Genomic DNA, 25,714 nt, shown 5'->3' with positions numbered 1-25,714 from the left:
ACAACTATTAATTTTTCAATGGTTTATTTATAGCGCTTACAGTTTAGCTGCGGTGAAAAGATGAAGTATGATTCTAAACTTCAAAATGCAAGCGCCGATTAAACTTTTGAATTTGTTATATAAATAAATACACTACGACAAAAACGGTCTATAGCGACACTTTTAAATATAGATACATGTCAAAAAAGTGCTGCTAGCTAAAATTACCGATACTTTTAAAAAGTATTGCTATATGTGGGATCGCTAGGTATATAGTGACAGTTAAAGAGTGTCGCTATAACCTAAAAGAGTGCTGCTAATTTACCAACACTTATTTAAGCATTTAGCAACCGCCGAAACTCTATTTCGTTGGCTGCGGTGGCGGAGGAGGACGACAGTAAAGGCTTTTCGTCTAGAATTTCAGTGGATTGAGTGAAGAGAGAAGAAAAGATGATAATTGATTTTTTTTTTTTCTTTTCTGTTTGTAATCGGGCCAAATGGACTAGGTGTGGTGGGTTGAGTAGAGTAATCTTTTATTTTTGGTTGGATTGGGCTTTATATTTAGGCATTAGTAGATGTGTTTTTAAGTTTTAACATAAATGGGACACTTACTCAAAAGTGTCCCAAATATGTGTCCCTATAAACTAATTCTGTTGTAGTGATATATATATATATATTGCCTTAACTAATGAGTAGAATCATTTCATTGTTTTTGTACTAAATTGTTTTTTAGAACTTCATCAAAAAAAAAAGCTAAACTATTGTACTAGAGACATTGTTGTAAAACAATCTATGCTACTAATTAATTAATATCCTAAGATTCATCTTAGTTATCTTTACTAATTATAAATTCTACTTGCATGTTACACACACACACACACACACACACACACACACACAAGGATATAACTAAAACCACATATATACTTCTCCTAGTACCATGCATGCATGAATTATAGATATTTTTAAAATTAAGCACACATTACAAGTTAAAATGTGTCAAAATTAGCGTATATGTATTCATAGATATATGTATGCATAAGTATACACATACGTACGTACGTTAGATATATAATTAACTTCATATACCAACCAGAGCCCCTGGAAAATGACATTTTTGGTCCGAAAACAGAGAAAGGAGAGAAAAATTGACACTAGTTCAAATTTTCGTACATTGTTGTGAACATGACACTACAACTTTTGGTCTCGGACATGCGGGGACCAGCGCTGGCAAATGAGTGAGCCTGCTCATGTTCTGCTCGCGTTTGGCTTGGTGGTTTAAATTCTAAATAATGTTCTATAAAAATTAAACTATAGATTATATGATATTAAGAATTTCAAGTGGCTCGTTTAGGGCTTTAGCTCGCTCGACTAGAAATTAGACTCCCTCGAGCTCTGTTCGAATTAATTTTAAGTCAAATTTGAGCCTAAATTTAAATTCGAAATTAATTTCAAACCAAACTTGAGCTAAGATAAGCTCACTCAAGGGGGGTCTACAAGTACACAAAAAAGGGTTAATTTGAAAACACCATGAATATATATGTTGACACACACACATATATGTATATGTATATCTATATATATATGATATGTATATCACACACACACATCTATATATATGTATATGTATATATGTTAAGAATGGTTAGATTTATATAACCAGGGCATGGGTTTTAATGAGCCCCTTTGAATACTAAAACATTTAAAAGATTGGGTCTTAGATTCTTAGTTGAAATTTCAAAGATCAACAATAATTTTAATTAATCCAAAAGGATGGGAAAAGGTAATATATAAAACTTTGAGAAAGAGGATTTAATAATAATAAAGAATTTCAACTAATGGACTAGTAGGTTTGAATGAAAAGTTTATTATGGAAATTAATTATTATTTCTGTAACTAATTATATCCTTTTACTCAAAAGAATTGAACATATATATACAGCTTAAGTAGTGTCTTAAGTTTTTTAAACTCGAAATTAATTCCATTTGAATAAAATTAAAGAGAGTTAATATTGAATTGATGGAGAAAATTTTGACTTGACAAAGTAGCACTATTAATGTTTTAATTTAATTACTACAGTTATTTTATGTATGAATAAGAATAGTAGCATAATTTCGTTTACTTGGACAATTTTTATTACTGAGAACAGCAGGAATTAATGTCCACAGTAACAGGAGAGTTTTTCCTTTTTTTTTTTCTTTTTTCTTTACAATTAGGATTATTTAGGTATTAAATGATGATAAATTATCGAAAGATATTATTGATTCGATTTAAACGAGTATATTTTTTATTATGCAGCATGATTACCACACACCCATAGAGAAAGTAATATATATTAAATCACCATTTCCTGGTATATATAGATAGTTTGGAGCTATTAGTATAAGAGAAAGGAGATTACTTAATTTGGTATTAGTGTAGGACTTAAGCTATTAGGGAGAAAAATGGTTGTTTTCACAAAATAATTTAATGTTAGAGACTCAATCTAATCAACAATTGAAATTATACCAAAGTGAATTTTGTGTTACGCAGTGCGAAGTCGGAAAAGTTGTAGCTTAAGCTTTTGAAAGAACAATGGCTCTTCAGCATGGTCATCGAGTAAAAAAAATTCTTACTTCGAATACCGCCACATTCCTAATCTTATTTAATTTTTTCCCTATTAAATTTAAAATCTATGTTTTGTTTCTATAAGAAAAAACCGTTAATTCAAATGTGAGAAAACATATTAAAAATATAATAAAATATCAAAATAGAATACCTCGCTTATAGCTAAAGTACTTTTGCAGAAGTAGCCAGGGTGAAGTTAATATATATACAGAGAGAGTTGTGCTGAAATACTATTAATATATAGTATAATACTATTTACTTTGTGGATATTGAATGTCTAGGGTTCAGTGGATGTTTAGTGTAATAATAATGATCTAAGATAAAAAAAGTGAATAGTATACATATGTACTATCAATAATATTTTTGTTGAACTACCGACTGTCCCTAGAGCAAGTGGCAAAGCTTTGTGGTTGGTACCCGAGACCCAAGTTCGAATCCTAGTTGATTCACATTTCTAGTTAAGTTTATTTCTAAATGAAATAAACGAAGCGGGTAGCGTGCTACCTATCTCTCAAACTCTATATATATATATATATATCCATTATTTGTATACGTACCCATATACTATCAATAATGCATTATTGGTATCTTAACATTTTCCCTGCTATTTGTAGGCTATATAACGTTGTACTATGTTTTGATTAATTTTTGGCGTTACACGTATATAACAAGGTACGTGCACGCAAACATCAAACCTATACCTAGGTTGCCAAACATAATAGAACGCTACGTATAGATTCCAATATGGAAACCAACATTTTTTTCTAAAAATCTCTCTCTCTCTCTCTCTCTCTCTCTCTCTTATAATTTTCCTCTCAAAACTCCGCAATCAATTCTCAATCCTTGTACTTGGTCAAACACAATTATATAGTTAATAAATTAATGCAAATAGTAATAATATTGGATACACTCCTAATCTATCTAATCCATTCCTTTTCATGTTTTCTCCCACAACATGTGGATCAGGAGTGGTGTTAGCTGTTAAATTATATAATATAACTGTTTATTTTCAAAAACTTAAAACTGCTAGAGAATGATATATTTGTTTAATTATATTAAAGCATACGTTCTAGATACATAACATTTTGATAAGTCCACAGCGACTGATATCATGCTAAAGAAAATAAAGTAATTGTTTATTCCTAATTTAAGCTACATTTATATTCGACATTAACTACACTTAATTGTTGCGGCCTAGTATTTTATAATGGCACATTGATGCTTACAAGTTACCAAGGAATCATTAAAAATAGAAAAAGAAAAAAAAAGAAAAAGTAGAGTATGACTTGGACTTGATCTCATTCTACAAGCTAACCCAGTCAAGGCCAGTAAAAGACCACTTATCATGGGTTCATGTCATTGTTTGGAAAGGGTGCAATTTGATTTATTCCTTTGAAAACTTCAAAAGCTCAAAGTAGAGAGAGAGAGAGAGAGAGAGAGAGAAATTATTGCATGTATCTAATCTATCGTATCAACTACGAAGTACTGCTTAGTAATCTGCCGTCCATTCAGCTGGTTTCTTTTTTTAATTGCCGTCATTTTGTATCTAAGTAATTGTCGTCTATTTCCATATTTGAAATTTAATAAAATAAAATGTATTTATGGAGACCTCCTCAACTATAAGCCATTTTTTTTCGTATTTGATCGATGACGGTGTCTCAACTTTCAATTATCTATTCGATTTGATCCACTTAAGTTGAGAATTTTGTTAAAATTAATAGTTCCATTAGCTATTTCTTGTTAATTACAACTAGCAATATCCGTACACTTCCCTCAGTTGAAAAATAATTAGATCTAGTTATATAAAATTTTATGGAGTCACTTAATAATTTGATGAACTTAGGTTCAATGGACAACATTTTTAGGGGATTTCCATACATTTTTACCCTCAAAAAACTAAAAAAAAAAAAGAGTTGAAGATTGAAACTAAAGATAAGATGTAGAAAAGATTATCTTGGTTAGTGCATCACCTATGAATATATAGAGCAGTTACATAATATCCTTCTCATTCTCGAATACTCGATTTGAGCTATATGCCAAATAGAAAAATAGATGCGTGCGAGTAATCTACAGACACAGAACTCACATGATGCATGGATGAGTCTTCCATGCAATAATCTCTCTTAGGGTATAAAAGACCATGTAAAGTTATCTAGAAAGGGAGAAAACTTGACTTGGTCATGGAGACCCTAAAGACTCCTAAAGAGGGGGTGGGGGTGGGGATCTTTTGTCAAAATGGCATTAAAAGGTGCAAGTGGTGGCTTAGTGGTTTGGAAGATCTTTGGACTTTGAAGCCCCACCTTTGTAAGAGAACAAGAACCAGTAAAAAGGAAGGAAAAAGAAAAAGTAAAAAATAGTAGTAGTAGTAGTAGTACGTAGTAGTAGGGCTCACCACTATTGCTTTTAATTTCTCCCTTCACAAAAATTGATTCATATTTGTGCTCTCCATTTTGTCTCACTATCTCCTATTATATATGTAGGGACCAAAGCTTTCAATATTCTAAAAAAGGTCAGCCCTATGATCAAGATATGACCCCTTTCTTTCAATGAGAAATTTTATGTAACAACACAAAGTATATTTATTAGAGAGAGACTAAGAGAGTTGAATGTAAAATACTAAATCATGCATCACTGCCCAAGGAGTTAGGCTTGTGTATTTTCAGAAATATGGTGGCATCCGTACTATTAAATCGTTTCCGATATTAAAATTTTTAAATCGATAATCGGCTCTATTAGATCTGATATAGAGTATTTTAATAGTTGTGATGAGCCTTTTATAAATTTAATGATATAGAAATATTGAAATCACGCGTGTTTGTTATACTATATAAAATAAGATCAATATTTTTGATCTAAAATTTAAGTGTCATATAATCACTTTTTGTGAGATTTTTATTTTCAGCTGTTGATTTTAAGAAAAAAAGGTAAAATTAATTTTTTTAAAGATTAGTTAATCATACCAAAATGTTAAACATAAAATAATAAAATATAGTTTTCTATCATCATGTATTTTAATTTTCTTTTTATGGAGAAATTATTATTTTAGTGAGAGAGAGAGAGAGAGAGAGAGAGACCTTCTCCTTTGTTTAATACTTTGGACCATCACTGGTGCATACAACCAATAACCATTGGGAGCTTTTAGCTAAGGTTCAACTCCATGTGATCCATAAAAAGAAATTTTTTTTAATAATAATAATAATAAAATAAAAAAATGATAGTGGGTCTACTGTGTGATTTACTTGTACGTTTATTTATATATACATGTCAAAGATCGTTGAAGGTGTGGAGTTATTTTATAATAATTAACAAGGGAGCAGGTAATGTTATGATGATTCCCCACAAATTTTAAAAAAAATAAAAATATTTCTTATTTCCTTTTGACTTGTTACTAGTTACTACTACCACTTTGGTGTTGCTTTGTGGGTATTCCGAGGAGATTATTTATATATATATATATATATATATATATATATATATAGTTGAGCTATGCATACTATCGATAGCAAATTGGCACTTTTGCCACCCATTTGTTTCGATGATGGAGCCTCGAAATTGATGATCGGCACGTTGAACATGATCCTATACCATTTGAAGTATTTAGAAATCAATTTCATACATTTTCGATATTGTTCTCTTATCCATCGAGTGACACAAAAATGAACGGCTGAAAATGAATATTCTTAAAAAAATGATGATAGGAGTCTTGTAATCAAGATCAAGAGTATAGATCTTGTTTTAAATAGCTTAAAGAATTTTCTAACAAAAATTCAATTGATTTGGATATCTTTACACCGTTAACTAGAAAACGCCTCATATCGACCATTAAAATTACAAAATTTGAAACTCTTTGATCATTAGGCAAATGATGTCGAAAAGATTTGAAATTTGATTTCTAAACAATTCAAGTGGTATGGATCATGTTCAACGTACCGATCGTCGATTTGGAGCTCCATCATCGAAAACAAATGGGTGGCAAAAGTTGGCGATTTGTTATCGATAGTATTCTAGCTCAACTCTCTCTCTCTCTCCTCCTCTCTCTCTCTCTTCTTTATAATAATAGTATATATATAATAATATAATATAATATATATATAGAATTAGATTACTATACTATTTATAGTACCAGAGCTCCGGTACTATAATTTTATTTTTGATCTTAGAGTGTTCAAATTAACGATCCACACCGTTAAATACGATCTAGGGTATATGAAGTTCTTAGGAATAAAATTTTAGTTTTTTTCGACATTGTTTATTTAGTAAATAAATTATGTCAAAATAGACGGTAGAAATTGAATAATCTTTAAAATTTGAATATAGGACTTCTAAATTCAAGATCAAGAATGTTAACCTTAATCTAAATAGTTTAAAGTATTTTCTATTAAAATTTGAAGGAATTTATATTCTTCTACACCGTTAAACTCCAAACTCGTCATAGTAGCTATTGTAAATTGACAATTTTGAAATGGTTTGATCATAAAGTAAACTATGTCGAAAAAATATAAAATTTTATTTCTAAAAACTTTAAATATCCTAGATCAGTTTTAACCATATGGATCGTTGATTTGAACACCCTAAGATCGAAAACGGGATTATAGTACCGAAGTTCCGGTACTATAGATAGTATCTGATCGAGACTAGCTCTCTCTCTCTCTCTCTCTCTCTCTCTCTCTCTCTCTATATATATATCTATACTATATATAATTACCATAATATTTTTATATTTTAAGAACATTTTAAATATAATATCAACGAGAATTTTAAACATCGAAAGAATTAATCTGAAGCGCTTGTAGACGCTTGAGAAAGAGTTCATTAAGATGCCTATATGTTGGGATAAATATATCACACTTTAAATAGTATTAAAAAATTTTATCTTTGATAAAAATATATTTATTGGCAGTATTTAATATTAATATCGACACATATCAAATATTAAAGACATTAAAATTAAGTGTCATTTAAAATATATTTTATTATAGTGAATGAAGTTTATTTTTTAAGTTTAATATATATATATATATATATATATATATAATTTTATAGGGGGGCCTAGCTACATATGAATCTTCTTAGGAAAGTCTCCTTTTTAAGTGATTTCATTCACACTTTGTTGTGGGGGGCTTCAATGATTAGCTCTATAAATGCTTAGAGGTGTAACTCAAACTTTGGGCCTTCACATGCATCCACACCATGTTGTTTGGAGCCCCATGCCCACTCTGCTTTGTTGTCTCCTTCTTTTAATGTCCTATTTTGTTCTATTTTTCTTGGATTTTATTTGACTAAAAAAGTTAATTTTTTTAAAAAATTAATATGATATCAGAACTGGTCCTATTAATGTTTCTCATTTCAAGAGATCCTACAGGATACAATTTGGTGTTAATTACTTCATGCTTGTTACCTTTTTCAGCTAGTGTATATAATGTATGGTTCGTCAATCTGATTTTCACAATTTTTATTAGCACAAGCATTAAAAACATTTTGAGTCATTTTCCGATTGGTTATTTTTTGCTTAAAACATGTAGAACTTATTTAAATTATAGACCATTTTGAATGGGTTCTCCAACTTTTCAATTTTTTGATTTTATGACGCAACCTTTTGTTAGTATGCTTCAAAATAATTTACGCAATTATAAATTTATTAAAATTAGTAATTAGCTTAAAATCAAAGTCAAAGTATTATTAACTAACTTAACTCAAACAAATTAAAATATTCAATAGTTAAATTAAAGATTTTAAAAAATTGTGTAGCTCATTCAGATTAGTTCATACCTCAGTGAAGTTATGTACTTTTTTACCTTATTCTCTTGAGTGCTCTTTTGACTCAAATTTTTGGCAATTTGTGCCAATTTGATGCTTTAAGCATTCTAAAGAGTACTGGACCATTGAAGAATCTATTATTTATGTGGGAAAAAAGTACAATAATAAAGAACCAGCACTACTTGTGCATTTAATTCATGTCAAAAAAAAATTTATTTGTTAGGATAAAAAACTCATTAGTTTATGAGAAAAAGGCATCAGCATAGCAAGTACATAAAAAGCCTCAAAGCTTTTCAGGAAAAGGAAAAAGAAAAGCATGCTTCTATGTAACCCTTTCTAAGACATATATATAGTTGCATGGTGTACTCTTGGTTAATATATAAATCATGAAAACAACTAATTAATTTTAGGACCCTTTATTATTATTATTATTATTATACATATTTTTGGATCAATATTTAGTGATTTTACCCTTCAAGCATAAAAAGAATGTTCCAAATTCATAACCTAGTTATTTCATATTTATAGCTGAGTTTATTTTCTTTTTTAAAAAAGGAACAAAACATTTGCTGCCAATTGCGTCCAATCACAATAACCCTTTTCATTTCATTCAAAACTTATCGAAAAACTAAAGTGGGATATCAATTAAGTATAAAATAATCAAAAACGATCTTCTTGTATTTAAATTAACTTTTAAAGACTAATAATTATTTCGCAACTTTTTTATTCAGAAACTGTAATCAATAGGGAGGTATATAACTTGTCTCATAGATTTTTTTTTTCCCAAAAACTCGGCAAAAAAACAAAATTACACAACAATAATATATATGTAATATACTTTCTTGATGAAAAAGTGAACCATATCACATGCATACGAGGATCGACTTTGATACCATATGTCGGATTGTTGGTGCTAACTATTAATCTCAAAAGCTCGAGCTGTTAGAAATACACAACCAATTAACTTAAAGTGTATAGATACAGCGTTCACGGATCTCGATTGTGATTCAATCCAATCAGCCTCACGCCACTTCGAACATGACTTGGCCCATTCAGCCTCACGCCATTTTGAATATGACTCAGTCCAACATGTCATTTCGCTACAAGGCATAATGCTGGCACATTTAAGCCAACGCCATATTATTAAAAAGATCTAACCATAACATGCTATAAGACATGAGTTAATATACAAGTAAGGATTTTTTAACCCTAGGTCAAATTAGCATGGGGAGAACAAATGCATGTGCATGGCGCGCTTCCACATGCAATGCAAAGAGAGAGAGAGAGAGAGAGAGACAAAAGCTGTGATGCTTTGTCACAGGTCCAGAAGCAGAAGAGCAAAAGTGGGGGATGAAAAAGTCAACCTCCATTTCTTTATTCCTGCAATTAATTGATTAAGCTTCTTCATTTTTATTATTAGGGTTTCACAAACTCAAAGCCCTACAAAGATGTCTGTCTCTCCTGTGAATCTGAGCCCCTGGGGTTGGGATGTGGTCTCCACCAAATATATAAACACTTTTATTCATCTACTTTCTTTAAAAAAAAAAAAAGCACTTTGTATATTAAGATAAATAACTTTTTAGAGGGTACAAAATGGTGGTGGATCTATCTTTTTAGAGGGTACAAAATGGTGGTGGATCTTGTAAGTGTAGGCACTGCTTTAGATCAGACCAGGACAATGAGCAAATACGATAGAAGAAACAAATTTTATTTATTTCTGTAAAGTTAATGCATTGTGTAGATCGCGCTTGTTCGTTTGCAATAAGATATATATGTACGCTTTTACTGAAAATTAGAGAAATATATTTGTGATCTCTCCGAGATAGGATCTAAAGAAGATGATAATTCTAGTGGTAGAGGTTTTATTTGAGGAAAATGCATATCTAGTTTGGCATTGACACCAGTTTAGCACTTTTTCGGATAAGACAAAGTAGGGACAGAAACATATATATAGTGTTATATATGCTCAAAAAGACCCTACAAGGGGAATTAAGAGTAGGGTTTTGGATGAATGAACTAGATCAGAACCAAATCTATACCCGAATCCAAGTTTGAAATTGGACCTTTAACTTCATCTTTGAGTTGAATTAGACACATGGCTCGAGCCCAATCCAATTTCAAGCAAACCGGCTCGGCAAGCGAAGGTTTGGGCTTCTTGTGGTTAAGCCCATAAGTGATTTATTCAAATGTGGTGTCATCTGTGGAAATATATGAATATCACTATTATTTTTTAGAGATGTTGTGATAACTAAGTCAGCTGCTAATTTAATTTGAAATAATTTAATTAAAATAGCAATTGAAGTTCAATAAGTTATTAGTAATAAATTGAAGTGTAGGAACCGAAACTTTGCGATCAATGGTATTGTTTTAATTTTTCTTTTAATTTTTGGTGTTTCTATTCCATCTACAAAGATAAATAACTTGACTTAATTAAATTGAGACAATATATAGCAGGATTTTAAGCCCAAGCACAAACTCGGAGGAGTATCAAACCCATTACGATGAATTGGGCTTGGACCCTAATTCCTTGGACCCTAGCCCATAACCTGTTAAGTAAATTAATGATTTTTTTTGGCTAAGTTAAAATTTCGCTTCACAAACTATGAGACAAGTGATACTTTTATTCCCAAACTTTAATTTATTAGAATTTCTGGTTTGAACTTTTTAAATTATTGCAATCAAATCCCACAACTCAATTCAGCTAACTAAATACTCTATTGTGTCTATAATATGTAAGTGATGTGACAGTATTATAATTGATTATACAATAATAATTAAGATGCCACATCCCTTCGACATCAACGACACATCAATATTTAGTGAACTAAATTAACACGTGTGACTTGATTCCAACAATTTACCAAGTTTGAGCTAAAAATTACTATGAATTAAAGTTGGACGACCAAAGTATCGCAAGCCTCATTATTTAGAACCAAACGTATAATTTAGCTATTTTTTTAAGAAAAAATTCCCGTAGTTTCCATCTAAGTATCCCTCTTAGGTACGCGATCATGTAATTTTTTTCTCAAAAAGCTAAGAGCTTGAGCACCTCACTAAAAATACGCTTATGGGACATCAAACTCCTGACCTCTTAGTCGTGACTAATATATTGTGCTGAGAAATATTTATCATGGCAAAAAATACTGTCACATGTAGGCACCATCTCATATATCATCCGAGTCTCCTAGAAATTCTATATTGATCTTTACCTTTTCTCATATATAATTATGGGTTAATTTCAACAGATCTCCGCAAACATAGTGAATAGCAGATATATTATTGCAAAGTTCAACTTTCATAAGTTATTCCTACAAAAGTCCTAATGTATTTAGATATGTCCCTCTGGTTAGGATCTGTTAGAGAACTGTTAATTTTTTAACAGTAGAGTTGTGAAATGACAATTTTGCCCTGCCCTCTTCCTCTTTCTCTTCAGGCTGTGGGAGCGGGAGGCGGCAGCGGCGGTGGCGGCGACGGCGACCTTGCGGATCTTGTCAGGATTGCGGCCAATGAGGACGAGAAAGAGACGGAAGGGGAAGGCGCGGTCAATGCCATCGGAGGCGCCCGTGACGACGGCCTTCGCCGCGGGCACCACGACGGCGACGACGATCGGATCATCGAGGACAACGAAGAAGAAGAAGAAGGAGAAGAGAAGGATGAAAAAAAAAAGGATATGGAGAAGAAGAGGAAGAAGAAGAAGCAGGAAAGGAAGTGGAAGAGGAAGAGGAAGAGGAAGAGAAAAAAGAAGAAAGACAAAATTATCAATTCATATTATTAATTAATCATGATTAAATATTTTAACTGTGGTTAACGAAATTTTTCTAACGAATGCCGGTTAAAGGCAGAGACATTTTTTAATACATTAAAACTTTTGTAGGAATAACTTATGAAAGTTAAATTTTGCAGAAATATATCTACTATTCACCATATTTATAGGACCCGTATGAAATTAACCCTATAATTATTAACTTCCACTCGGTAAATAGGTACTTGTGATATATGAATTAGGGTTTCACATCACTGTACGTGATGTTCTAGTTGGGGTTAGCATCAGTTTGATTTTCAAATTAGACATTTACCTAGTCAAATGTTACTGTGAGCATTAAACTTTCACATTAGACATTTAAAAAGTCAAACTTGTGAAAGTGATTCAATTTATCATATTGGGGCTGGAAAAAAAGAACATAACATGAACTTTGTACATCCGTATTTTCGAACACTACAAATCTATCGTTCTTCGATCTGTATATCCATCTCGCATTTTAACCATCAATTCGATGTTTAAATGAGAAAAATCAGCAACTCAAACGGGTGTCATAGGATTGAAATAAAAGATTAGATCGATCATGAGTGAATGCGTGTTGCATGAAAGTACACACACACGCAAAACAGTAGGATTGCTACACTCTTATGAGTTTGGAGCCGTTTGTACTCATAAATTGTTTTCGATGATGAAGTTTTCGAATCAACAATATACTTCGTTAAATATGATCTAGAGTTTTCGAAACTTCTAAAAAATAAATTTCATAATTTTTTAAAATCATAATAAAATTTATCAAACGGGCATAAAATGAACAGTCAAAATTAAACGACGTTCTAAAAATTGATAATCGAATCCTTTAATTTAAGATCGGAGTTATTGATCTTTATCTAGATGGTAAATAGAATTTTTTATTAAAAATTTAGCAGATTTTGATTCATTTACACCATTATATTAGTAAGAATTTCATACGACCGTTAAAAATTGTCAATTTTGAGATTTTTTGATCGTAGAATAAATAATATCAAAAATTATAAAATTTTATTTCTAAAAATTTTAAATGCTTTAAATAATATTTAACGGTTTGATATAAAATTCTTTATACTATCTACAACAAGATCAATATTTCTGATCGAAAATTTTAGTGCTATATCACCACTTTTTATAGAATTTTTATTTTCAGCCGTTAAAAATTATTAATTTTGAATCCTTTCGATTGGTAGGTAAAAGATATTGAAAAATCGCAAAAATTATTTTTTAGAAACTTCAAATACGCTAGATCAAGTTTAACGGAGCATATCGTCGATTTGAAAATTCCATCATCGAAAACGGCTCAGGAGCACGGAGGCCTCCGTGCTCCTGAGAGCACAGCAGTCCTGCTCTATATATATATATATATATATATATATATATAATTATATAGATATATAATATATATATATATATATATATATATATATATATTATTAGAGAATTTACTTCTATACTTTTAAAAGTATCAAGTTATTGGTGTTTATAGATTTTTAGCCATTGAATTAGAAGATATGTGTTAGGATGATGTGGGCCCTTAGGGTTGAGTGGGGGTTGGTTGTAATAGTATATCTAATGGTTGAAAATGATCCGAGGAGTAGATCTAACGGTACAAAACTTACAAGCACCAAGTGCTTGGTGCTTTTACAAGCACATAGCCTGCACTCTATCTATATATATATAGAGAGAGAGAGAGAGATCGAGAGAGAGAGAGAGAGAGAGAGTGATGAGTGCGGCTAGATGCCTTATGGAAGCACGGAGGGCTCCGTGCTTCACTTTGTTTTCGATGTTCGGACTTTCAAATCGACGATCGGCTCCGTTAGATTCATCTAGAGTATTTGAATATCTAGAAAATATATTTGCAATTTTTCGATATCATTTTGCCTAGTAAATCGAAGTGCTCAAAATCAACAGCTGAAAATAAAAATCTTACAAAATATGATGATATGACATTAAAATTTTAGATCAAAGTTATTGATCTTGTTTTATATGGTATAAAGAATTTTCTATCAAAACTTCATGTGATTTGGATATTTCTATACCGTTAAACTTGCAACCGGCTCACCACAGCGTTAAAATTATTGTTTTTGAGCCCCTTCGATCACTAGGCAAATGATATCGAAAAATCACAAAATTTATTTTCTAGGTGCTTCAAATACTCTAGATCAACTCTAACGGAGCGAATCGTCGATTCGAAAGTCCGAACATCGAAAACAACTTGGAAGCACGGAGGGCTCCGTGCTTCCATGAGCATACCAGCCCACTCTCTCTCTCTCTCTCTCTCTCTCTCTCTCTCTCTCTATATATATATATATGTATATAAAATATGCATACTCCTGGTGCAGGCAATAAGTTAGATGTTAGAGGACCAAATTGAAATTAGTCGACAAGTTCAGGGGCTAGAATGCAATTAACTTGTACTGCTGTTTCGTGTTGTGGCCCCTCACACCAACCAGAACCTTCTAGATTAATTCGTTCCTTAAAACCGTGAGATTTGAGAACGTATTTGAACTACTTCAGTGTTATTAGTCTCCATTGAATATACTATTATCTTGATTTGCTCTAAACATAGTTTTGTTTTGTGGTAGTTACTCCCCATAGTATTTGAATCTGATCAATTTTATCCAACCATATAAAATATAAATTAAGATTAATATGATATAAAATAATTTAAAATTAGTCTTACTATCTCCCCTTATCTGCAAGTACTGAATATAATTCAGTACTATTCTTAATACTTTTGATCAAAATAATTCAAAATTAGTCTGATCATCTTAGTATAAAAATTATTCTTATATTTTTATACGAAATAAAAATGTTTGATTAAATGTTATTACTCTGTATGAAATACTTGTTATACAGCAGTGTTTTAAACTGGCTTGAGTAAAGATGTGATTGTTAATAGGCATAGGGGATAAGGTGATAATAATGATAATAATAAAAGTTAATTCTCTATCACTCAACCCTCAAACAAAGCTTTTCATTTATTATTATCTTTTTGACAAGTCACAACAGTTGTTTTCATGAGTTCTAAAATGGTCCCTACAATACATCACAATGTTTACTTAAATTCCCCACATTTATCTGTCACCTACGGACTTTTTTCGAAAACAACCCTGTAAAATTTCGTATTTACCAAACTAACCCTGTGAAATTTTTATTTATGAAACTAACCCTCCTCTCGCCACGTGAGCGCCATGTCAGGGATTTCTCACAAAGGCGGTGAATCGTTCACCGTCTTTGATATTTGTTGTGAAGGCGGTGAATGGTTCACCGTCTTTATAAAACGGTGAACCATTCACCGTCTTTAGTACAAATCCCTACACTGCGCAAATCTTTCCAAGTCCATAATATGGTGTTCTTGATAAGACGGTGAATCGTTCCCCGTCTTCTCGAGGGCACAGAAAAGGCGGACTTGAGAGGACGGAAAGGGAAAAGGGCGGAAAGAAAAATTTTGCACTAAAGGCGGTGAATGGTTTACCATCTTCTAAAGACGGTGAACCATTCATCGCTTTTAAACAAAAATTACAAAGACGGTGAACGATTCACCGCCTTTTTGAGGAATCCCTGACGTGGCGCCCACGTGGCGAAAGGAGTGTTAGTTTTACAAATAAAAATTTCACAGGGTTAGTTTGGCAAATACGAACTTTCACAGAGTTATTTTTGAAAAAAGTCCTCACCCACACTCTTCTCAATTAATTCTTTGGAAGCAAGGGATGCCTTGTTAGAGCAAAATAAGATAAAATATGAGAAAGAAAAGACAAGGAGAGAGAGAGAGAGAGAGAGATTGTTGCGTGTATCTGCTGTAATTAGATTGTTGGCACAAATCATTAATTCAAAAATTTGAGCTGTTAAAAAAATATAACCAATTTACTTGCATGTAGACACAATACTCACAAGTCTCAATTGTGACTCAGCCTACTTAGCCTCCCTGTCATTTCGAATATGATTCAATCCAATCCAACCTCCCATTATTTCAAAGGTGACTCAGTCCGAACTACCCTTCCGGTATAGGATAGGGTGTTAGTCCCTTTAAGCCAATCAGATAGAACCCCCTTATAAATAATTTTTGTAACTCTACTCTTATGTGCAGAAAATATCAACTTAACTATGCTATTTATTTTGAGAGAAAGAGATAATGAACAATAAATTATACGTGCAGAAATTAATGGCATTAAAATGGCAGATTCGATCGAAAACCAACTGAACCAAAGACCTATCGGAACTAGGAGTGCTTAAAACTAAACTCGATATTATAAGATGATCCAATATCAGCTTATGCATCACTTTGCAATTCCCTTCTATCTCATCTCATACTTTTAACAAATCATCCGGAAAAAAAAAAAAGAAAGAAAAAAAAAGATTCCAACACATTGCCAAAATTAATTTAGACGTGCCCATCACGTTTATGAATCTCTTTTAGATTACGAGGCCTTAGCTTGTAGTTTTATACTTCTCTTTTTCTTTTCCTTTTTTTTAGTTGGAGTTAAGAAGGTATCTGCGTCCATTTAAGAAGTTTAGAAACACTACATAATTCCCTAATAATTATACCTATAATAAGGAATTAGTTGTTTAAGTTGTTACATAACTATCTCCATCAATTAAAGCTAAAACCAGAAAAAGTAGACAAACAAACCATACTTTTAGTCCTAATAATTTTCAAAGCCTCATCAACAACTGAGATTAACAAGTAAAAAGTGCAGCTGCATATATTTCCAAATTGAATTTACTATATGTGTTACCACGAATAGTCCCATATTAGGTACAAAAAGAAATCTTATCCACATATATATATAATGTGGATAATATTTCACTTATAAGTTAGGCTTATGGATTGGTTTCAAGCTCTTTAATATGATGTAGGAGTTCAACACAAAGTTCTGGCCGGACTAATGACTGCATGCCGTTGTTATTATATTAGGTGTGGTCTCAACCGTGCATCACACGTCTGAATAAGATAAAACTATCGTCTACGTAAACAATATTTTTGCAAAATCTCTAATCAGGCGAAAGATGCATGCGAGACCAAATCTAAAGACAAATCTTACATGTGGTAGTATAATTGAAAATTCTTAATCCATCAAAATATGTATATACAAGTTAATCGTGCATCATAAATCTGAATAAGATAAAATTCTCATTTACGTAAATAATATTTTGTAGAATTTCTAATCGGGCAAAAAATGCACGCAAGACCAAATCTCAAGACAAATCTTAGAGATGAATTAAGTCAACAGCAGCATGATTGATAACACCCCCTAACCCATCAAAATATGTAACACAGGTAATATTGACCACAAGTCTCTACATTATTCTAGATCTTTCTTAGAAGTAACTCTTAGTATATTATTAGGCCACTATCACCATCCGATTCTACAGTCTTTTATGGTGTCTATGTAATGCATTTTTTATTTGGTAAAAATATACAAAATTTATTTAAATTATAAATTATTTTTAAAATTTTGATTTTATTATTTAATCTTTTAATTTGTTTGATTTGAACTTATCACTTTAATAAATTTATAGTTGCAAAAATTGCATTAAAACTTACAAAAAAGATAAAATATTAAAAATTTGAAGTCAAAGTGTTGTTGATCTGCCTCGGATCAAATAAATGAAAATGTTGGATAGTAAAATTAAAATTTTAAATGATTGGATAGTCAACTCAAAATACTTCAAGTTCAGATACGTTCTGTACATTTTTTTTACCTTTTTGTTTTAATCAATGTTTTCTTACAGCATCCTTATCAATAATTTCAAAATTTTAATTGCTTGTCCACCACAGTATTTTGACTAATTAGCAAAAAAAAAAAAATCACTGAATTTTGCAAAAATAGACCATGAAAAGGTAGGATATAAAATGAGAGGAGAAAAATGAACGAGAGAGAAATAGGAGAGAGATAGGCAGATAAGATGACTAGATGAATTGGATAAACTGATGATGGATTATTGTACCATCGAATTATATGGGTATGGGTAAGATTTATCCGCAGAGGGTAAGATTTATCCGCAAATTTTTTAATAGCCTATATTTTTACATATACTCGTCCATGTAGGATCGGAAGGGTGGGCATGCAGGTTACCAGTATAATGTTCTTCTTTTTCTTTTTTTTTAATTCTATACTTTCCAAATACAAAACACATGTACATAGTTTTTAAAAATTCATAATATAACTTGTTGTTTGAAATATCAAAATATATAATAAATACTAATAAAGTCTTAAAACATATAAATTATATCTAAAAGTATTTTACATATAGACCGGTCCATCGTAGAGTGATAGAGCAGTGCGGCGGAAGAGGCATCATAGTAGGAGAGAAAGCCGCATCCAAAAAAAAAAAGAAAAAGAAAAACACATGAGAATCAATTAGATCTATAATTCTTAAGATGAATAGACAAAAAAAAAAAAACTTTTTAATTAAAAAATATTTGCGGGTATTCCTGAGCATTCGTAGGTTACAAAAAATGCTCATAATTAAAAAAATACTCATCAATTTTATCCATAATTTTAATTAATATAAATTTATAAATAATTTACGAATATATGTGGGTACAAATAGAGATGGTCAGGTCAAAAATGATGACACATAATTTTCCAACATCCTCTGTGGAAGCCAAAAATGATGCAAACCTTGATCCCTAAGCAAAGAATAAATTAAAAAAAATAAAAATAAATATAAAAATAAAAAAAATCGAAGTTCCAGCACATACAAAGTCACATAGTAGTAGTCTCCTCCCACAGTCCCACTGCCTCGGCCACCTCTTCACCAGCTTTTGAAACCGCGTATAGTCGAAATTTCCAAAAAACCCCTGACCTTTCCCTACTTTAAAGCGCACCCCCCATGCCCGTCCCCGTCCCCATTGACGAGGAAAACGGGTACTTTTTTTTAATAAGGGCTCTTCCTCGCCGTTAATGGCGACGCGGTGGTTTCGGAAGCTCCAGCATTCGAAGGAGGGACGACGCGGGCCCAGGAGCTGGAAACCGAGCTTCTTCTCCTCCTTCTCGCCCTCGTGGAAGTGGACGCGCTTGAGCTTCCGCTTCTCCCTCGTCGACGACGTCCTCTTCCGCATCCTCTCCGTCGTCGAAGCCGTGGTCCTCGTTCTCGCCCTCTCCTGCTTCTTCCTCTGCTGCGGATGCCAATTTTGACGGTTTTGGTGCGCACTTTCTAGTAAAAATGGGATTTTTATTTTGTCCTCATGCGGCGTGCTTTGGGATAATAAAGGCGGGTTAGGGTTTGGGGGGTTTTGTTTAGAGGGGGGGTGTGTGTGTGTGAAGGAGCAATGGAGAAGGAGGGGGAGGAGGAGGGGGCAGCGGGGGTGGAGCGGGGGTACCCGGTCGAGATCCGGCCGGGTTCGACCCGGATCGGGTGGATCGGGGTCGGGGTCATGGGTGGCGCCATGGCCGCGCGCCTCCTCGCCGCGGGGTACGACCTCACCGTCTACGCGCGCACGCCGTCCAAGGCGGCGGGCCTCGCCGGCGCCGGCGCGCGCCTGGCCGCGTCNCCGCCGCCGCGAGCGACGTCGTGTTCACGATGGTCGGCCACCCCGCCGACGTGCGCGCCGCGCTGCTCGACCCCGCGTCCGGCGCGCTCGCCGCGCTCCCGCGCGGCGGCGTCCTCGTCGACTGCACCAGCAGCGACCCCGCGCTCGCGCGCGCGGTCGCCGCCGCGGCGCGCGCGAAGGGGTGCTGGGCCGTGGACGCGCCCGTCTCCGGCGGCGACGTGGGCGCCCGGGAGGGGACCCTCGCGATCCTCGCGGGCGGGGACGAGCGCGTCGTCGCGTGGCTCGCGCCGCTCCTCGGCCGCCTCGGGCGCGCGACGTGGATGGGCGCGCCCGGGACGGGCCAGAGCGCGAAGATCGCGAACCAGATCGCGGTGGCCGGCGCGGTGGTGGGCGCGGCGGAGGCGGCGTCGTTCGCGCGCGCGGCGGGGCTCGACGCCGCGACGTTCATGGAGGCGGTGGGCGCCGGCGCGGCGGGGTCGAGGGTGGCGGAGATCTTCGGGCGGAGGATGGTGGAGAGGGACTTCGCCTCGGGTGGGTTCGTCGAGTACATGGTGAAGGATCTCGGGATGGCGTTGGGGAGAGGAGTCGAAGAAGCTGAGGAGGAGGAGGAGGACGACGACGACGACGCGAAAGAGAAGGGGGCGGTGGTGGTGCTTCCCGGCGCAGCGCTTTTCCAGAAGCTGTTTCTGGGAATGGTGGCGAACGGGGACGGGAAACTGGGGATGCAGGGCGTCATCACCGTGATCGAGAGGATGAATGGGTTATAATTCGACGAGCGCCAGGTGTTTGTGGTTATGCCTCTGTGGCGATATCCATGTAGTAATTACTTTTTTAAGTTATCACTGCTACTGCTAAATATGTGTTTTCTTCCGCAGTTTTCGTGATCTTGGAATAAGGCTTTGGTGTTTATGTTGCGAAATGGTGTTGCTTTGTGAATCTGTGATCTATCTATTTGCAAAAATGTGTGAATGATAGAGTTCACTTTAATGATTTTACGCTACAAAAAGGTGTTTATTACTGGAATTTACAAAAGTAAAAAGTATAACACAATCTCAAAAGAGTAATGCTTTACCCACAACATTACGATTTACATGATGATTTACTACTCTTAAAGTGATGAACGGTTGAGAGTGAATCATTACTATTTCATTTTCTTAGCAACTCTTGGATATTTATAAACCATTCCACCTCTCTCTCTCTCTCTCTCTCTCTCCACATTTCAAAATCTTATCCCTTTCCCTCTTAATCCCCCACTCTCCGAGAGAAATGGCTCTTGGAGCTCAAATTGGAACCCTCCCAATCCAACCCTTCTCCACCCTCAATCGCCACTCCGATTCCGCTCTCCTCCTCCGACACAACCCCCAGACCCTTCTTCGTCTCCGCAGCAACCCCCGCCGCCGCTTTGGCTCCGCGCGGAGTGCCCCGGCTTTGCTCGCGGCGAGAGCTTCGGCTTCGAGCTCGAAGGAGCTCGTTCTTAGAGATTTTCGGGACAAAAAAGCTCTAAAGGTCTCACCTTTGGATTTTTCTTTTTTACAGCTTCAATTTGACAAAACCAGTCTCGGTTTCACTGTATCCATAAGAAGGATAAAACTTGGTCCATAAACTTTTCAATTAAATAATTTTGTCGCTGAATTTCTACATATATTGCACTTTTTGTCTCCCGCCTTCAAAAAAAAAAAAAAAACTTATTTTTCTTATGAAAATGAGCATTTAAGGATTCAATGGCCATTTTACATAGAGAATCGGATTTACGGAAGTGTACTATATGTGACAGATCAAGTAAAAAAATATATATAGTCGCAATATCGGGACAGTAGATGGGGGTGTACATACTTTTGTTGTTTTTTTATTTTTTAGAGATGTTAGGCCTTGCACACCAATTGTTTGTCGAAATGACTAAAAGGATTGATAATGTGTTTTATGCCGCATAATATCATCCTATGATTAGTAGAATAGTTAGTAGTAATAAGCTTACTGTATGGCAAAAACTAGTACATACCTAACATAGTGATCAATTCAGTTGTAGCACGATGTAATAGTGCTTTTGAAGGTTTTTATGATATTTGTATGTATTTTATCTTCTTTTTTTTTTTTGGATATTTGCTTTAGATTTGTACAAAGTTTATTCAGAACTAGTGCACATAAACTTGGATGTAATGTGATGGTTTATGCTCCTAGATATTCAAGAATAGATTTACACTTATGTGAATTGATTTAAGGAAAAATCTTTATCCTGAACTGAATTAAATGATTTATGTGCATAAAAAACCAAAAAAGAAAAAAAAAAAAGGAAAATTTACCTTCTACTTAGAATCTATGTTTAGTGGGCAACTGTCTTTAATATTAATCCTCTGATTTTTGAATTTTTGTCTCAACATAAATGTTAAGCTAATGCGATCAAGTCTAAGGAAATTCGAGACGAAAAACAACTTACTATCTAAAAATTTCTAACAAAAACTTTGTTAACTGTAGTATTAACTACTTACAGGTTGTCGGAAAGCAAATTACATGTCCTCTTATGCAAATCCTATCTTTCATTGTGGCTCTATGTGTACTAGTCATTCCTCACGCGAATCTCGCTATTGTTTACATATATTTTCTTTTAGTGCAGATCATCTCTGGTCTTCAGAATTTCGACAAGGACAGAGTTGCTTCGGTTGTTATAGCAGCAGATCAGGTTTGCTTTTCTGTCATGATTTTCTTTTTCTTTTTTTTTGGCTTTTTCCTTCTTCGCTGTATGACATGCTTCACTCTATGCAATTTGATTTGCGAAGAAGCTGGCAAAATGTAAAACACAACTACCTGCACTCTAAATTTCTTTTTTCACCCCCCAAATTATCCGGCCTTAGCAAGATTTGTCATTTTATTTCCTATACAGATGATCATGGCCATTTTATTTCCACTTTTTCTTCTTGATTCTCCAGTGTTGACATATTCTGCGTTAAACTTGCTTTGGTTCTCTATACTTGTCTGCTCGTTGAATAATGCAAATCTTGCTATTTTTATGTTTCTTGTCACGCAGCGGAAAGAAAGTTGTTTAAATATAGGAGCGCAAATATAGAACTTTTGCAGATTGTTGCAAAGATAATACATACTTGATTTGTAAAGTTTCTTTGAGCCAAGTCTTGAATAGTACTCGATGAAATTTGAAACGTATCCTTGCAGTGGAATTACTGAAAACATGGTTTGGTCCCGGTGTGTACCTTTACCTGTTACCGATACATTTGTTTAAGTATATTAATAACAGGGTGCAGAACATTTTTAACTCAAACTGTTAACTGCGGGAATAATACTTATGCCTCATATCAGCTATACCTTCAGTATAAATTGGCTTTTCACTTATTTACATTGTTTGACTTTTTATAGTGATGCTGATGCGAGTGTAAATTATGCTTTTCAATTTAGCCTTCTTATCTCTAATAATTTTATTTTTTTTTTACTTTTCATAATTTTGTTTATGCACTTCATGATTTCCTCTTTTGTCTTTTCTTCTACAAAAGTTGCCTTCTCATAGTAATGTCATGTTATACTTATATGCATAAATTACAGGGAGGTGCCACTCATGTTGATATAGCATGCGATCAGGAGTTGGTGAAACTTGCCATGAACTTAACCTCTCTTCCGGTAAACTCTTATATTTCTTTTGGAAAGCTCAGATATTCATATTATAAGCAACAGTGGCCTGTGAAAAACATATCGAGCATTCGTGCTCAAATTAGTGCAGAAGTTGCTAACTTATTGCGGTGCAATGCTTTAACACCTTACAACTTCTCGACAATCTCATCGTTTTTTCTTTATTTCTTATATTCCCTCTTTGACTCTGCATATAGTTATGCGATGAACATTGAGGTTCTGAAGGTGATTTTTTTGCTTTTTTTTGGTGTAACATTTAGTACTTTGTCATCAACATTTATCAACTATTAGAAAGTACCATTCCAATATGAAACAATCTGGCCCTTCGGCACAACTTCTACAAAATCAATGGTGTAGCATAAATTTATAACATGTTTGAACTATTATTTCATTTTTTTGTCCATTAAAGAAAACAAATAGCAATCTGTTAATGTTTATGTTAAATGATGAACCATAATAAAAATTTAAAATTTTAGTATTTGGACATGGGAGAAACATAGGGAATCACCCTACAGTATATTATCTGCCAAAAAATGAAAAAAAAGGTTTTACATTCCTACAGATTACAACTATCAAATGATATTTTATTCACTTAATCTGAAATTAGTCATACTTCTGCCATAATATGTTGTTTCTAACTCTTATGTAAAAGCTGCTTGCGATTGTTGGCAGATTTGTGTGTCCTCTGTCGATCCCCTAGCATTCGCTCCTGCAGTTGAAGCAGGTGCTCAAATGGTCAGGATCCTAAATCTGCAGGCTAATTGGGTTACATTCCTCTTCACATTTATGTCGTAGTCCCAACAACTTCAAAAACATTTTTTGATGCAGATTGAGATCGGAAATTACGATTCATTTTATGAGCTCGGTATCCAGTTTTCTCCGGAGCAGGTAGGACTATAGTTGTAGCTATCAATACTAGAACTTCTGTTAATATTAAGTGTTTCTTTACACTGCCTAATGCACTTGTTACTAAATTGTTTCTTCTGTTGTTCCTAATATCATTGTATGAACTTGGTCATGGTTGATCTTTCATTAAAGTTCGCTCATTCATAGTTTAATTGATAACAGATACTAAAGCTGACACAAGAGACAAGGAGGATTCTCCCGTTCCTCACACTATCAGTCACCATACCTCACACACTAAGTCTCCCTGATCAGGTAAATAATGTCTTGCTGAAGTATTTTAGAGTGCGATGTTGTCGAGAATTATACAGGGGGAATTTGGTCTTACTATACATGCTAACATACGCAACAGGTGAAGCTTGCTGAGCTTCTCGAAGAGGAAGGCGCTGATATAATCCAGACCGAAGGTGGAAAATGCTCTACTCCCACAAAGCCTGGTGTTCTTGGCTTAATTGAGAAGGTATGAGAAAAGGATAATAATGCAGAGAATGAACCACAACCTTTATTTATATTATTATCTCTTGACCAACTTAAATATCATTTATTATCGACATTGTAACCCTAAGAACTGGTTATTACAGGCAACACCTACATTAGCAGCTGCGTATTCCATTTCTCGGGCGGTCACCGTTCCAGTAATGTGTTCATCTGGACTAAGTGCTGTTACCGCACCAATGGCCTTAACAGCAGGAGCAGCTGGTGTGGTATGTATATTTGTTTCTTTTATTCTGTAATCTCTCTGATACTCATAATTTTCTTACTTCACTCCTCACTGAAGAAAAAAGAGGAAATAAACCGTGTTCTTAAAAAACTGGTCTGGTTGTCAGAAGTTCCAATGGGAAAACCAATCTCATATGGTTCGGCATAACTTTGATCTCAACAATTATCATTTATAATCCAGTTTTTTGGGTGTACATTCATAAACTTTGGACATAACACCTCATGTAGATTACAATCATTACACCAAAATATTATTATAAACTTAAAAGTGCATTTCTGAAGCTGAATTCGATATGCATCGAAGAACTTGTGTAAGATTCATCGTCATGGCGAATGGTTGATTACCCGCCGTGACTAATGACTCCTCTTAATTCGAATGCAGGGTATTGGTTCGGCAGTAAATAAGCTCAACGACGTGGTGGCGATGATTGCTGAGGTGAAAAGCATCGCAGAGGCGCTGGGCCTGTCGACTAAGGATGTAACTAAAGATTCAACTACTGTTAGTCTTTAGGGCAGGATTATGTTTTGCGGCACAAAAAATAAATACAGAATGTACCAAGAATGCTTCACGAAAGTAAGAAAGTTGAATAGCGGTTTCATTTAAAATTTCTTTTTCTTTTTCTTTTTTCGTGAGAGTTTTGAGGAAGCAAAAGGTAGGTTGTTTTGAATGTGAGACAGTAAATATTGAAATCAATTATCTTGAGTTAATGTTATTTGCATAGAAATGTATGAATTTGCGCTCTTTACGCTTATTTTTCCCTGTAGCTTCTCTTATTTTCTCAATCAGATAAAGTGTTATCCAATTTAATGTAAAATTGCATAAA

The 25,714-nt window shown here is 34.3% G+C and overlaps 2 protein-coding genes across 2 annotated transcripts; both read left to right on the top strand.

Moving 5' to 3' along the window:
- Positions 18,749–19,413, top strand: LOC109721962. Its single transcript, XM_020249795.1, has one exon. The coding sequence runs from the start codon at positions 19,045–19,047 to the stop codon at positions 19,276–19,278; it is 234 nt and encodes a 77-aa protein (XP_020105384.1). The 5' UTR covers positions 18,749–19,044; the 3' UTR covers positions 19,279–19,413.
- LOC109722101 lies at positions 19,622–25,623 on the top strand. Its single transcript, XM_020249985.1, has 11 exons — positions 19,622–20,400; positions 20,510–20,573; positions 20,793–21,140; positions 22,246–22,311; positions 23,184–23,258; positions 23,940–24,002; positions 24,096–24,155; positions 24,336–24,425; positions 24,523–24,630; positions 24,752–24,874; positions 25,273–25,623. The coding sequence occupies exons 1-11, from the start codon at positions 19,664–19,666 to the stop codon at positions 25,399–25,401; spliced, it is 1,863 nt and encodes a 620-aa protein (XP_020105574.1). The 5' UTR covers positions 19,622–19,663; the 3' UTR covers positions 25,402–25,623.

Source organism: Ananas comosus, linkage group 16 (genome assembly GCF_001540865.1).
Source record: "Ananas comosus cultivar F153 linkage group 16, ASM154086v1, whole genome shotgun sequence".
Taxonomy (NCBI): domain Eukaryota; kingdom Viridiplantae; phylum Streptophyta; class Magnoliopsida; order Poales; family Bromeliaceae; genus Ananas; species Ananas comosus.
The sequence above is the reverse complement of the archived record's forward strand: the minus strand, read 5'-3'. Positions and strand labels throughout refer to the sequence as shown.

Excerpts from the sequence above, each read along its gene's own strand:
- LOC109721962 (XM_020249795.1), top strand. The coding sequence starts at position 19,045 with ATGGCGACGCGGTGGTTTCGGAAGCTCCAGCATTCGAAGGAGGGACGA.
- LOC109722101 (XM_020249985.1), top strand. The coding sequence starts at position 19,664 with ATGGTCGGCCACCCCGCCGACGTGCGCGCCGCGCTGCTCGACCCCGCG. Across the intron at positions 22,312-23,183 it reads TTGTTATAGCAGCAGATCAG|GGAGGTGCCACTCATGTTGA; the intron begins GTTTGCTTTTCT and ends CATAAATTACAG. Across the intron at positions 24,631-24,751 it reads TTCTTGGCTTAATTGAGAAG|GCAACACCTACATTAGCAGC; the intron begins GTATGAGAAAAG and ends TGGTTATTACAG.